General features: G+C 33.7%; 1 protein-coding gene and 1 pseudogene across 4 annotated transcripts; one reads left to right on the forward strand and one right to left on the reverse strand.

Annotated features, from left to right (window-relative positions):
- Positions 1 to 899: 899 nt before the first annotated feature.
- On the reverse strand, positions 900 to 2,303 carry LOC126722247 (hydroquinone glucosyltransferase-like; annotated as a pseudogene).
- Positions 2,304 to 2,739: 436 nt separating this feature from the next.
- LOC126723123 (uncharacterized) lies at positions 2,740 to 5,569 on the forward strand. 4 transcript variants are annotated; one of them, XM_050426408.1, is made up of 5 exons: positions 3,380 to 3,746; positions 3,865 to 3,896; positions 4,132 to 4,243; positions 4,446 to 4,580; positions 4,779 to 5,569. In XM_050426408.1, exons 4-5 carry the CDS (start codon positions 4,529 to 4,531, stop codon positions 5,546 to 5,548), a joined length of 822 nt encoding a protein of 273 aa, XP_050282365.1. In that variant the 5' UTR covers positions 3,380 to 3,746; positions 3,865 to 3,896; positions 4,132 to 4,243; positions 4,446 to 4,528; the 3' UTR covers positions 5,549 to 5,569. The 4 variants fall into 4 exon arrangements, 3 of the variants coding, with proteins under 3 accessions (XP_050282365.1, XP_050282366.1, XP_050282364.1); XR_007654171.1 differs by having other exon boundaries at positions 2,740 to 3,896; XM_050426409.1 differs by lacking the exon at positions 3,865 to 3,896.
- Positions 5,570 to 13,450: the final 7,881 nt, after the last annotated feature.

The following is a 13,450-nucleotide window of genomic DNA, read 5'->3' on the forward strand; positions in this document are numbered from 1 at the left end:
TTTTCATAAATAAAACACATGGAGGGACCCACATCCGCAACTTTTAACCACTTTTTGACTTTTTTTTTTTTTCACTTGTTCGGTCTTCAATTTTTTATTTTTTATTTTTTATTTTTTATTTTTTAGCTTCGGTGAGTTTGGGTACTGAAAACAAAAAAAAAAAAAACCTACACCGGTTGACAGGTGTGGGCCCACAAATAGTATGAAAAATATTGAGTGATGAAAATTGGGTGATGATGCCAAACGGGTGTGAAAAATTGAGTGATGAGTGATGAGTTATGAGTTATGAGTGATGAGTGATGAGTGATGGAAATTGAGTGATGAAAAATGGTTGGCCAAACAGGCTCTAAGCTTTTAGAAAACTGTCAAACCTGAAGTGACGGACTAGACTCATTGCAATGCTCAATGGAGAAGATAGTATGAAGTGCAACTAAGAAACTTAAGAAAAAAAAAATCACTTCCCAGCAATTTGTGTAAAATTGAGGTTGGCGATTTAAATTTTTTTTTTTTTTTTTTTTTTTTCCATTTTTAAGAGAGAGATCAAGAGAGAGTAATTTTTCAGTATTTGTGTGTGGGATAGTAATGAGTTCTATACTCTAAAACTGACAAAAGCAAACACTCATTGCCACATCTAATGAAAGTATTTTTCTTTTTCTAGTTTTTCTTTGTTAAAAATAATTACTTTTTATTTATTGGCTACTATTTGGGGCTTAATTGATACTCCCATTAGTACATAAATATTTCTATTGGTTAAAATTTGAGAGCTTTTTTTTTATTAGGAGCCTTAGGCGGTTGCCTACTTGCCTCATACCATGAGCCAGCCCTCACAAAATTGATTACCATACAAAATGAAAAACAAAGAGGAACAAATTAGAAAATTGAGCAAGAAAAGTATTGTCCTAAAAGGAAGGTTGATTTTTCCATTGGGATGCTAATGCAGAGAGTGCCCTAGTAGAAGACCCATCTACACTTAGTGCTTTCTCAGCAGCAATCTTTAAGTCTTTTATATGCTTATGAACTTCCTTGCCTCTTTCTCCGACCATAAGATCCTTTACGACTTTTGCAATTTCCTCTCGGTCCACTAAACCTTTCTCGTTAGCTTTAGGTCTCAATGCCACTTTTAGATCCTCAGCTAATAATACTGCATTCATTTTTTGTTCTGCAAAAAACGGCCATGTAATAAATGGTATTGCTTGCATGATACTTTCCAGGGTCAAATTCCAGCCACAGTGACTAAGCACTTGGGCTTGTGGTGCTGTGGCTAAGCACTTGGGCTTGTGGTGCCCAAGAAGGCAACGTCAGACCCTGCCCTTTGGCCCTCTCTACAAACCCTTTTGGTAAGAAAGCAAGAGGGCTCTTGTCATGGCTTTAGTCATTAAGGTACCCAGCATTTGCTGATTCATTTGGACTTCTTACCACCGATAAGAACTTTTGGCCACTCAATTCCAATCCTAAGGCTAGCTCAGTCATTTGGTCATAAGAGAGAGTTCCACCACTACCAAAACAAACAAATAGGAATGACTCCCTTGGCTGATTGTCCAACCATCTTAAACAATCAGACCCGTCAACCTGATTACTTGAACCAATTTGCATGATGGTTCCAACTGGATAAAGTGAGATTTTTCCTACTTCTTCTTCGAAAGCTTTTATAGCACTTCCTTCCAATTCCATGAAGGTATTAACCATAATACCCTCAGTTAATCGGAGTTGTTTTCCGATGCAAAAAATCTCTTCGTAATACTCACTTGTTCGATCTTGAGCAGGTTCTATAAGATCTCTACCGTGAATAGGTATGCACCCCAGAAGTTTCAATGGCTCTGATAGGTCTCTATACTCGCATGAAACTGTCTCGTCAAGCTTTGGCAAATGCAAAAGCAAAGACAAAACCATAGCATTTGCGGGGAAGAAAATGTAAGGTGAGATATTGAGTTCCTTAGCAACATCTAGTGCCTCAGTCCGAAAAGATCAACCACAAAAGCAGCCAACCGAGCTGTTGCAACTAGTGACTTTAACAGATCACGAAGAGATGGGAGTGAACGTTTCATGGTGAGAATAATTCGGCTTCCAGGCTTTACGCCTTCGAGGTTATCCAAGCTCACTGGCGGAAGAAAGACATGGTCTATGCTTGTGGGCAAGGCTTCGAGGACTTCTTTCATGGCTTTGGACGGAGTCCCAAATGTGGGAATGATACATGTGACGTGGAAGTCGTGATGAAGAACTAGTAGCTTGGCAAGCTCGACAAAAGGGATGAGGTGCCCCATACCTGGACTTGGTAGAATAGCTATGCGATGCTTTTGTTCCATTGTCAATATGTAAGCTAATGACTCGTTTTGAAGAGAAGGCGTTTGAAAGAGAGACGATGATTTTTATGTTTGAGAGGTTGCATGGTTTTTTGTATATATAAAGATTTAGGAGTACATATTTTCAAAGTGATAAGAACATACTACACTTGATCTTAACCAGCCGAAAAAGGTATTGGAGTATATGTTAACTAACCCACAAAAACCAAAACAAAATAAAATAAAATAAAATAAAATAATAGTAATAATAATAATCTATATCTATATATATATAAAAAACCGAAACTTTTGAAACTCCCACAATTTTCCACGTCAGCACATCATTTAAAAAAAAATCATAAACCAAAAAATAAAAAACTTTTTTCCACATCAGCACATCATTTAAAAAAAAAAATCATAAACCAAAAAATAAAAACTTTTCTAAAACCCAAAAAAATACTTAAACGCAAAATCAGAGGAACCCTAAGCCTTTAACACGCTCTACCTTCTCCTTCCTCCAAAACCCAGACCACGCTTTGCCGTTCCCCCACACGCAAACACAACACCGCGTTCTTCTTCTCATCAGTCAGTCAAACTCAAAACTCAACACCATGACCCCAAAATCCCTCTTCTTCTTCTCCACCACCCTCGCTCTTCTCATCCTCCTCATACCCATCTCTGCCCAAATCTCCGACCCGAACCCGAAACCGACCCAATCCCTTTCTGCGGCCCACACTGAGCTCACCAACTATGGCTTCCCAGTCGGACTCTTACCCTCCTCAGTCCATGGCTACTCCATAAACAAGACCTCCGGCGACTTCTCCGTCGAGCTCGACGGCGACTGCAAGATCACTCTCCCGCCGGACAACTACCTCGCCACCTATTCCAGGACAGTCAGGGGAAAGATCGTTTCGGGTAAGATCGCTAAGCTCGACGGGATTCGGGTCCGTGCGTTGTTCAGGTGGTGGTCCATCACCGGGATCCGATCCACCGGCGAAGACTTGGTGTTCGAGGTCGGCATGGTCAGCGCCAATTACCCCTCCAAGAACTTCAACGAGAGCCCCGATTGTGAAGGTAAACACTCCTCTTCGTGAGTGAGCGAGTGAGGTATGAATTCAAATCCCAATTCAATTCGCTCTTAATTAGGGTTTTGAATTGATCAGAGAAATTCGAGACTAAAGTATGTGTTGTGCGTTATGATTAGTATTGAATTAACATCTCTGAGTGATAATTCTTAATTAGTAATTATTGATTTAAAATATAAAAATTGATTGAATCGAATTGTGCTCTATGTATCTCGATTATTCCTGAATATTCTGTATAGCACGAGCAAAATAAAATAGTTGCTGTCTTTTTTGATTTTGTTTTAATTTTAGTTTACTAGGCATCTGTTTGTATCGAATATGTTCTTTTCCAGATTAATTCCCTCTAAGGTATTAGCCCAAACTGCCGACTCTTCCAAAGAAGGTAATTCTTTTCTCTCTTTACGATTAAATCCGTTAGCACAAATCGCATTAGATATCTGTGAAACGTTTTAACTTTTATTTATTTTTACTAATTCGTTAATGTTTGAATTGCTTTTCAGTTTGATTAAAACTGCCGACTCTTCCAAAGAAGGTAATTCTTGAGGAAACACTGTGGGAAACCAAAAAAAAAAAAAATGATTAAATCCGTTAGTACGAATTGCATCAGATATCTGTGAAACGTTTTAACTTTTATTTATTTTTACTAATTCGTTAATGTTTGAATTGCTTTCAGTTTGATTATTGTTGATTTCAATTAATTTACACCTAAGGATTTGTTAAATTATTATTATTATTTTTTAAATTGATTTCTTTCTCTGATTTTGTAGCTGATTGATATAAAGCTTCCAAAGTATTTTCACGATCAGACAAACTTAACCAAATTGAGCATCTGTTTGGGTGTGGAGGAAAAAAACAATGGAAGCACAATCAATTGTGAAGGTTCCTTTTAGATACCTTTGTTAATTTGCTTTGTTGATTTGCCAATTGTGAATTACTTTATGTTATTTCTACTAAGATTTTTCTATGGTATTCTATTTTATTTCACTTTGTTGTGGGTTCTTGCATTTTTCTATGGACAGTCAAGTATTTACCTTTCCTTTATTATGTATGGCTCCAAACATTAATCGTGTATTGGACATAGCTCAAGAACACAGTGTGAGCAGCTACACGTTGCAGAGAAATCGAGGTATCCACAAGCCAGTCAAAGTTGATGACAGCCCTTCAATGATAGCTGAAAATGGTGTGAGTAGCTCCAGCTTGTGCGAGCATGAAAAAGGTGAGAATATTGCTTTGCTCCAAAAAAGCAACATTATCCTCCTCCATGACAATTCTCTAATTGACAGGCAATAAACTTTTCACACTGCCACTGATGGTGAATTTTTCATTTTCACTGTGCCTCAATACATATACTGGGCAAACTTCGTGATTAGGTTATCTTATTTTGTAAATTAATGGTAACATCTCTTGATTACAGTATTGCAGGCACTGCGGACCGCTCATGCAACAGCAGGATATATTAATGCTGCGATGCAGAGAGCTCCCAGGATCTCAGGCAGAGTTATTCAAGCACAGATGGATACAGCATTTACTAATTCTAAGATGCAGAGAATTCGTGGGAACTCAGGCACAGTTAAGGTGGAGAGAGATGGATTTCTCAGCAAGTCAGAAGACAAAGCTGGCAGAACTTTGATGATAGCAACAAGCATGGATCCTGATTTGTACAAGGCTATAACAAATAGGGACATTGATTTAATCCAAAAAAGAAGGCATGATATGGAACTTTCTCCTCTCTATGACAAAACCCCTGAATTGAATACAATCCTTCATCTTGCTGCTGCAAGCTCAGACGATGAAGAGTTTGTACAAGCAATCCTCAGGATCCAACTGTGCCAAAAATTTGTCACAGAAAAGAACTCCAGCGGCAACCTTCCTCTTCATGAAGCAGTAAATGCTGGCCATCTACATATAGTGAAACTTTTGGTCATATGGACTTACCAGCAGCTGCAAGATCACTCTACTGGACCATTGAGGGAGAAAAATAAGGAGGATAATACTCCTCTTTACCTGCCCTTAATTAACAAATACCAAGCTGTGGGTTGTAACTTGGCCTTGGAATCCAAGTACAATGAAATGGCCAAGTTCTTTGTACTTGGATTGATTTATAGTTTTGGATTGATTTATGACTATTATGCTACTATTTTAAAGTTGAGTATGGACATTTTTAGTAATGTTCACTTTCATTAAGTGTTGTTTCTTTTACATGTACACATGGTGTTTGATGAAATTTCTTATGAGTTCTAGAAGCCATAATACATGGAGAGTCGTAAGGAGGAAGATAGGTAAGAAATGTGATGCTCTATTGTTGATCTAATCAAGGTAAGCTATGTTTGATTCTTATTACTATTGTTAATGATACACCATATATTGAATATTTGCTTTGTACAATTTGCTGTTTTGTGCTGATATCCTAAGTGCTGGTGTTGTTTGGAATTTAATTTATCTGTAATTAATTGTATTGGAGTGTACTTATACAAGTTATATATTTTCTAAATTATGATCTCAAGTATTTGGTTACCACGATATCTCATTGTATGTGATAGATTTTATTGCTTTGGTATATAATTTATACCTTGATATTGGTTTTTTTTTTTTTTTTTTTTTTTTTTTTTTTTTTTTTTTTTTTTTTTAATGTTAGGGAAGTTGTGTCAATTGATTGACATGTTATTATCAACAACTTTCCCGTGCATCGCACGGGTTAGCGACTAGTATAAATAAATAAACAAACAAAAAAGGGTATATGTTTAAAAGTTTTTGGTATAGTAGCATAACATTCATTTCCATTTGGATTTTTGTTCTCGGTGTAGTAAATTGACATAGAATTACAAATATAACTTCAAAGAGTTAATTGATATATATATATGAGCCTCGTAATTCTATTTTATTTAATTTTTTTTTTTAACATATCATCCTAGGTAGTAACAAAGTCAAAATTTCAATTTAAGAGAGGCAAAATTAAAAGGAAATTTTTTTAAAAAATCAACCTAAAAAATATTAGTCAATATCTATAATAAAATAATTAAAAAATTGTAAATAATGGTAATGTCATACAAAATATAATATAAATGTAAACTAAAATTTAATATTTCAAACCTAGTTTAATTTACTTGAAAACACTTGACTTTTTTTTTTCTTCCAAATTTTTTTTTTTTTTTGGTATTTTTTATTTTGAAACTGTTGAATGATTTCTTCATTTTTCAATACAAGTTTGTTTAAAACTCGATCTGGACTCATTATCACACTCATAATTCTCCATAGTTTCAATAAATGACAACTATATATTTTATATCATTAAAGTAAATAATAAAAATAACTAATTCATAGTTATTAACAATCGAAGTTAGAGATTAATCTAAATAAATACATAAAGTTTAGAGATTTAATTTAATTCCTTAAAGTAAATCAATAAAAAAAATTGTATTTAGAGAATAAAAATACATTTAAAATAAAATAAAATGAAATAAACAAAAAAAAAAATACATGTTTAAAATTTCTTGGTATATATGGTAGCATAAAATTTATTTTCAATTGGATTTTTTGTAGTAAATTGACGTGCAATTACAAATATAACTTCAAAGAGTTAATTAAAATATGAGACTTGTAATTTCCTTTTGTTTTAATTTTAACATATTATCCCGGGAATGAAAACCATTCTCTTGAGCTTTAAAAGGGTTAAATCTTATCAAACTATATATAGCGTAGGCAAAACCCAGTAGCTCACCCCGAGTTTGACCTTCTCCGATTATGAAAGGAAGCCCCACTTTCCTTTCTTCCCCAGTAAGCTAGGAAGGTTTGATTTAGTGTGACATAACTTCAAACGTAAGATGATCTTTTAAATTTTGGCATTTGTTAGTGTGATGTAACTACATACGTAAAACTTTCAACTTTGTTTAAATAATGGCATAAAACGTACTTACATGTCTTAGTGTGACGTAACTACTAACGTAAATTGTTTAAATAATTTACAGGGAGATACATGTGGACCAAAGTCTTCTAAACAGGTAGACTATTATAATACCAGATTTGGCGATGAAGTGAACAACTAGTGGAGAAGACTCCAAAGGAAAAACACTATGAGGTTATAATCTCTGATAAAGAAATCCACTATATGAATAGAAATGATACAATCTAGCTTATTGACGTAGGGTCTGTTTGAGATCCACTTAATTATCTTGTTGAAATTGATTTTTTTTTTTTGTTGAAAATGTTATAGATAAAGGTAAAAGTTAGCTTAAATAGTACAGTAAGATTCATAAATAGTATCAAAAAGTGCAGTAAGACCCATAAATTGTAGTAAAAGTAGGCTAAATAGTAAAATAAGTTGGCTTTTTAAATTGAGCCAAACACACACGTAATCCTACACCAGCTCCAAACCTTCTGAACAATTCTATATGTTTTTCTTCTGAACAGTACTAGCTAGCTAGGCTCTTGATCATCAATACAGCAACATTGTTGTTGAATATAGACTTTTGAATCACAGGTTGATCAAAACTAGGTTTAGATTTTCTCTGTCCTTGATGCATGGTAACGGTCTCTAAACTCCTTAATGAAGTTGTGGTAATAAGCGTTTTATAATTTGTATATAGGATAGGAAAAGACAAGGCAGCAACTAACTTAATCAATCAAAACGCGTCAGATTTTGGTTTCACAATTTTCGATTAAGGAAGCTATTGTTGAATATCTATCGAAAATCATCTTTCAATCGATCTAATGAATGTTAAAATTAAAGATTACTCTTGAACAGTGTCTTCTTTTGAGTTGCATATTAAACTTTTAAAGTGTAAAGTAAGAAAAATTTACGAATAGAAAATTTATGACAAAACATGGTTTGATCGAAGTCATAATAGACTCACACCATGTTCAAATAATCTATAAAGATATGCAACTTTCAATTTTCAATTTTTTCTTGAATGAGTGAAATGAGCTCTATTTTTATTTAGTGATGTACAATGAATGGTTTTTGTTGGGTTTAGACCCTGTCAAAACTCTTTATTTAACCAATTTTAAGGCCAACTTGATAACTAGGTTAATTATGGAAGCCTAGGTTAAACATATAATCATAAATATCATGAAGTGTGGAAATTTAAATAAGAGATGATATGATGACCCAAAAAACCAATAAAACAAATTGTATCACAGGAAAAACCTTGGAGGACTTGACCTTATCAACCCCGAGGTGAATAGATTCACTACTAGATAGAGATATACAATTAGAATAACCCTATTCATTGTAAATCTAAGTACAAATACCAAACTAAGCTCAGAATCCCAAAGATGTCTTCGATAATAATTTGTTGTGCCATGAACCTCCAATTCACGACTCCAAGACCACCCTTGAAGGCTTTCGCCAACATAGGCCTCCACTCTATGACTTCAAGATCACACTTGAATGTTTAGATCCAGCACTATTTATGGCTGGTATGAGATAGCAACTTCTATAACATCGGATCATAAGTTTCTTCAAAGAATATCACCGATAGAAGATCTGAGATTGTTTTGGGTACAAAAACCCCAGATATAGAATATGAGGCACATGAGACACTTTTTCTCTCCTCTAAAAGCTCTCTAGGGTTAGGTTCTTATGTCCTTTAAATACCGCAACAAACAAATCACGAATTTGGGTCGAAATGGACAAGTTATAATGTCTTTTCATGTTTGTTGATTTTTACTGATCCTATGATTTTCAATAGGTCAAACACCAATTGAATAGTTTTGACAAGTTGAACACTATTAAGTTATGGTTTTTCACATAACATTTATGTTGGCTTATTCCATGACAAAAAGTGTTGTAATTGCATTAATTTATTTCTTTGTATTTCGTGGGATTTATCCTCTTGGTACACTTGTTTTGGTTTAAATACCTAAGTGTGATCATTGACCCTTTGTGTTTATGGCCATGGATAGTGTTTTGTGTGCTTCTTTGCATGTTTTGGATGATGTTGATTGTAACATGCCATATGTTTGTAAAAATGTGAGTGTTTATCCTCTTGGTTGTGATGACACGTTACATGACTCTTTGGTTGTTGTTAAAATTCCAAATGTCAAACTCTTGAAGAAAAAGTCAAAAAAATTTCATGAGGTTTTGACCAAGTTCATTGGTGAAAAGGATGATTTGATTCCTAAGCTTAATGAATACAATAAATTAGTTGAGAAATATAAGAAACTTGCTAAAAATATTTTTGAAAAGATGAAAGAGTTTGAATGTTTGAATGTGGACTTGGATGCTAAACTTGTTTTGTCTAACAAACTTGTCGATGATCTTAAATGTGAAAATGAATCTCTTAAGATGCATGCCAAATGTTTGATTGTTGAACCTATTGCTAAAAAGGAAAAAAATCTTTGTTGCAATCATGTTGTGTTGCTTGATTTTGTACTTTTTATGAGTTCTACCTCTATAGACAAATCGGTGTACATTCCTTCACACAAAAGAAATCAAAAAGTGAAGAGAAAGACTTTTAAGCCAAAGCCTTTGTTTAGGTCTCATCCTAGAGATTTCAATGGATCTAAGTTTGTTCCTACTTGCCACCATTGCGGTGTGATCAGTCACATAAGACCTCAATATTCTATGTTGAAGAAAGAACAAAACTATATTGTTAGATCCCTTCCTAAAAAGCTTAGTGGACCTAAACACATTATTTGTCACCATTGTGATGCCTTTGGTCATTTGCTCTAAATTTTAAGCTCTTAAATGAATTAAAAAAAAGAAAAAAGAAAAAAAAAGAGAAACTTAAGCTTCTTGGAAGTTGTGTCCCTAAAAATCCTAGTGGATCTAAACACATTGTTTGTCACCATTGTGGTGCATTTGGTTATTTAAGACCCCATTCCTCTAAGTTTCAAGCTCTTAAAAAAAAAAATGAGAAATTTAAGCTTCTTGGAAGTTGTGTTTCAAAAGCTAAATTGGATTTGATTGAAAGTGGTAAATTGTTAAAGCATGTGGTTAATGCTCTTACCTCATTGTCTATGTGCATCTCTAGTTTTCATTCTTCTAACTCTCGTCTCACTTCTCATGAGATACTCATTCCAAACAATCGTTCCGTTTGGAAGAGGTAGGGTTCCAATGGTTGAGCTTTTGCTCCTTTAGTCATTGATTTAATTCTTTCAATCTTTGTAGGACTCTTCATGCATTAGATGCTTCATTATCATGCATTTGCGCATCTTGCATCTTTTTATAAGAATTGTTTTCATTGTTAATCTTACTTTATTGCTTTTTTTTTTTTTTTTTTTGGGAGTTAAAAATCCAAAAACTCATAAAAAGTAAAAAATCTCAAAAAGTTTGATCGCTTGTGTTTTGTCATATCGCATATGAGTTTGACCTAGTACCTTCGTACTAATGGCGTAGTGTATTTAGGAGCTTAGCTTGTTATATATGCACATATTGAATATGAGTAAAATCTAGAAATCTATATTTGATTGTTGTAAATAGATCTTCAAGCTTGTCATGAATGTCTAGCCAATAGTCTAGATTGTTCTTGATACATGCGTAGACTTGACCCTATATATCTCCTCACATTTATTTATTTTTTATTTTTTTATGTCAAAAGGCTTTAAACTTCAATCTCTAAAAGGAGAAAGAACTGAAAATGTTTTGCTTCGAAAACTAGTTAGACTAGGAAAAGGTGGAGCAAAAATGCATTCAAAATGTATCATGCCAAAGCTAAAGGCTTATTCTACAAAGAAATTTAAAATATTTCATGGCATTGTTGCCCAAAAATTGAGTTGTATTGAAAAAAAAAGTATAAAAAATGGAAGTCAAATGAAAAGCTTTCAATCATTGTAAACACTTTGGTGAGGAGTCATATATGTTCATTTCTACTAGTGAGATAGGTCACTTGACTTCGTACTATTTGTGTATGATTTGATTGAATTAATCATTGAAGCTTCAGACTAGACTATGGACTAATTTATACTTGATACCCACATACAACACACAAGTCTAATGTTCAATGTATATTTATTTCATTTGTGTGATTATACATATTTAAATGTGATGTGTGTATGTGCAATTGCTTGATGATAAAACCGAAAAAGATTTTTGAATATTTTATTTGTTTCTGAAAGTGATTTTTATCACTTTGTTTTTGAAAGTTTTTCTCAAAATGTCAAATTCTTTGTGTTGAAAAACTGTGTTTGGCCATTTCAGGCAGAGAGTTTCATGACTCCTTCGTGAAAGGTTCGCGACTCAGACTTGACTAGTGAAATTCTGCCCTGTTCATCTGCACATTTTGTGAGTGGGTTCACAACTAGTTCATGAGTCACTGACTCGTGAAATGCAGAAAAAACAATTTTTAAAGGGCTCGAAAATTCAGTTTTCAAAATACTTGTCTTTTTGCACTCCGCGACTCCCACCCCCCAAAACTCAAAATTTCTTCCAAAACTCATCAAAACCCTTTTGAATTTCTACTCTAAGACTTCTCCAAGGTATTTTTCATCACTTGTAATCTTTCAATTCCTTGATTTTGTCTTAGATTACTTAAAACCTAGGGCTGGGGTTTATTTCAGTGTTGGGTTGGGAAAACTTACTTTCTTGAAAAAAATTTCAATTTTGTTGATTGGGCTTAGTCCTATTTTGTTTGTTGATGATTGTGTTGGCCTCATGAGGCATTTTGAACATGTATTTAAGGCATATTTTTCATATTTTCATGCATTGTTTTTCATATAAGGTTATTGTATGCATGCTAAGTGTTTGATAAAATGCCCTTTAGTCATTTTCTCACTCATTTGGACTCTGATGAGTACCAAACTTTGAGATTTTTCATGTTTCCTCACTAGAAACATGTTTGGTTTATTGGTTGTGTATTTTACAGACCTTGCCCCACTTGTGTATTTCTCATGTTTTGTTCATGCATTGAACATAGCCACCTTTTGCATACACCTTTGCTATCCATGTCATGCCTTTGTCTACATCTTGTTTCCTCATCCTTAACACGTCATGTTTACTTTATACTTTGTAGCATTTTTTTTTCTTTTGTTTGAGCTTTATTTCTCATTCATCTTATACCCCTCATGCATCTTTATTCTTGTTCATATCTTTCCCTAATTCTTCTTGACCCCTTTGTTTGTTCGTGTCAAAAAGGGGGAGAGTATACAAAAGAGTATACTAAAGAGTATACCAGAGAGTATACCAAAGATTTTCGTCATTTCTATATGACTCTTGTGCACATTCTCAAGGGGAGAATTTCTATCTCATACACATTCTTAGGGGGGAGAAATTTTATAGGAGAGATGCATATACCAAGGGGAAAATGACATTTTTTTTTATGAGAAAACCTTTTTTTTTTTCTTTTTGGTGCTTTGAGTTACTTTTAGTTTCTATGCTTTGTTGTTCTTATCGCATCGTGTTTATATGTTGAATATGCATATATCCTTATACTATCGTGCTTTATTGACTGCATGTTCGGAAGATCATTTGCTTTGCTATGTGATCATTGTAGTCATTTCCATACGACTATTTGGTGTTTGATCAAGTTGCTCTTATATGTTTCATATCATGTTTACTTGATTGCAATTTACTTGTTTCATTTTACTTGTCCTTTATTATTTGCTTTACCCTGATAGTCTAATGTGTTTTGTGCAAGTGTTTTAGGATACAGTTATTTTGTTCCAAGATCGTTATAGGTTATAGATTTAGGTGTGAGTGAGTCTTGCCATTGTTCCCAAACTCACATTTAAGTTTAAAGTCTGTTATAGGATGTTTTTGTCACAGAATAGCCAAAGGGAGAGATTGTTAAGTTATGATTGTTCATGACGAAAAGTGTTGTAACTCACATTTATGTTGGCTTATTCCATCACAAAAAAATGTTGTAATTGCATTAATTTATTTTCTTATATTTTGTGGGATTTATTTGTAATGGGTTTAATATTAAGTTGGTAAAGATTGCTCAAGAAGTTGGGAGATTTTGGCATTTTACCCCTTTTTTTAAAAAAATTTAGCAATATGCCCTTGTTTCCAAACGATATAGGGGAGTGCCCCTGTTTCGATACTCGATTACCTTAAAATCGAGTTTCAATTAAATACTCAATTTGTAGAAAATCAAGTTATGCCCGATAAAACTTAAAAAAAAAAAAAAAAGCATGGAACTCGAGTTCTTG

This window comes from Quercus robur, chromosome 4 (genome assembly GCF_932294415.1).
Source record: "Quercus robur chromosome 4, dhQueRobu3.1, whole genome shotgun sequence".
NCBI lineage: Eukaryota > Viridiplantae > Streptophyta > Magnoliopsida > Fagales > Fagaceae > Quercus > Quercus robur.

Excerpts from the sequence above, each read along its gene's own strand:
- LOC126723123 (XM_050426407.1), top strand. The coding sequence starts at position 4,412 with ATGGCTCCAAACATTAATCGTGTATTGGACATAGCTCAAGAACACAGT. Across the intron at positions 4,581-4,778 it reads CTTGTGCGAGCATGAAAAAG|TATTGCAGGCACTGCGGACC; the intron begins GTGAGAATATTG and ends TCTTGATTACAG.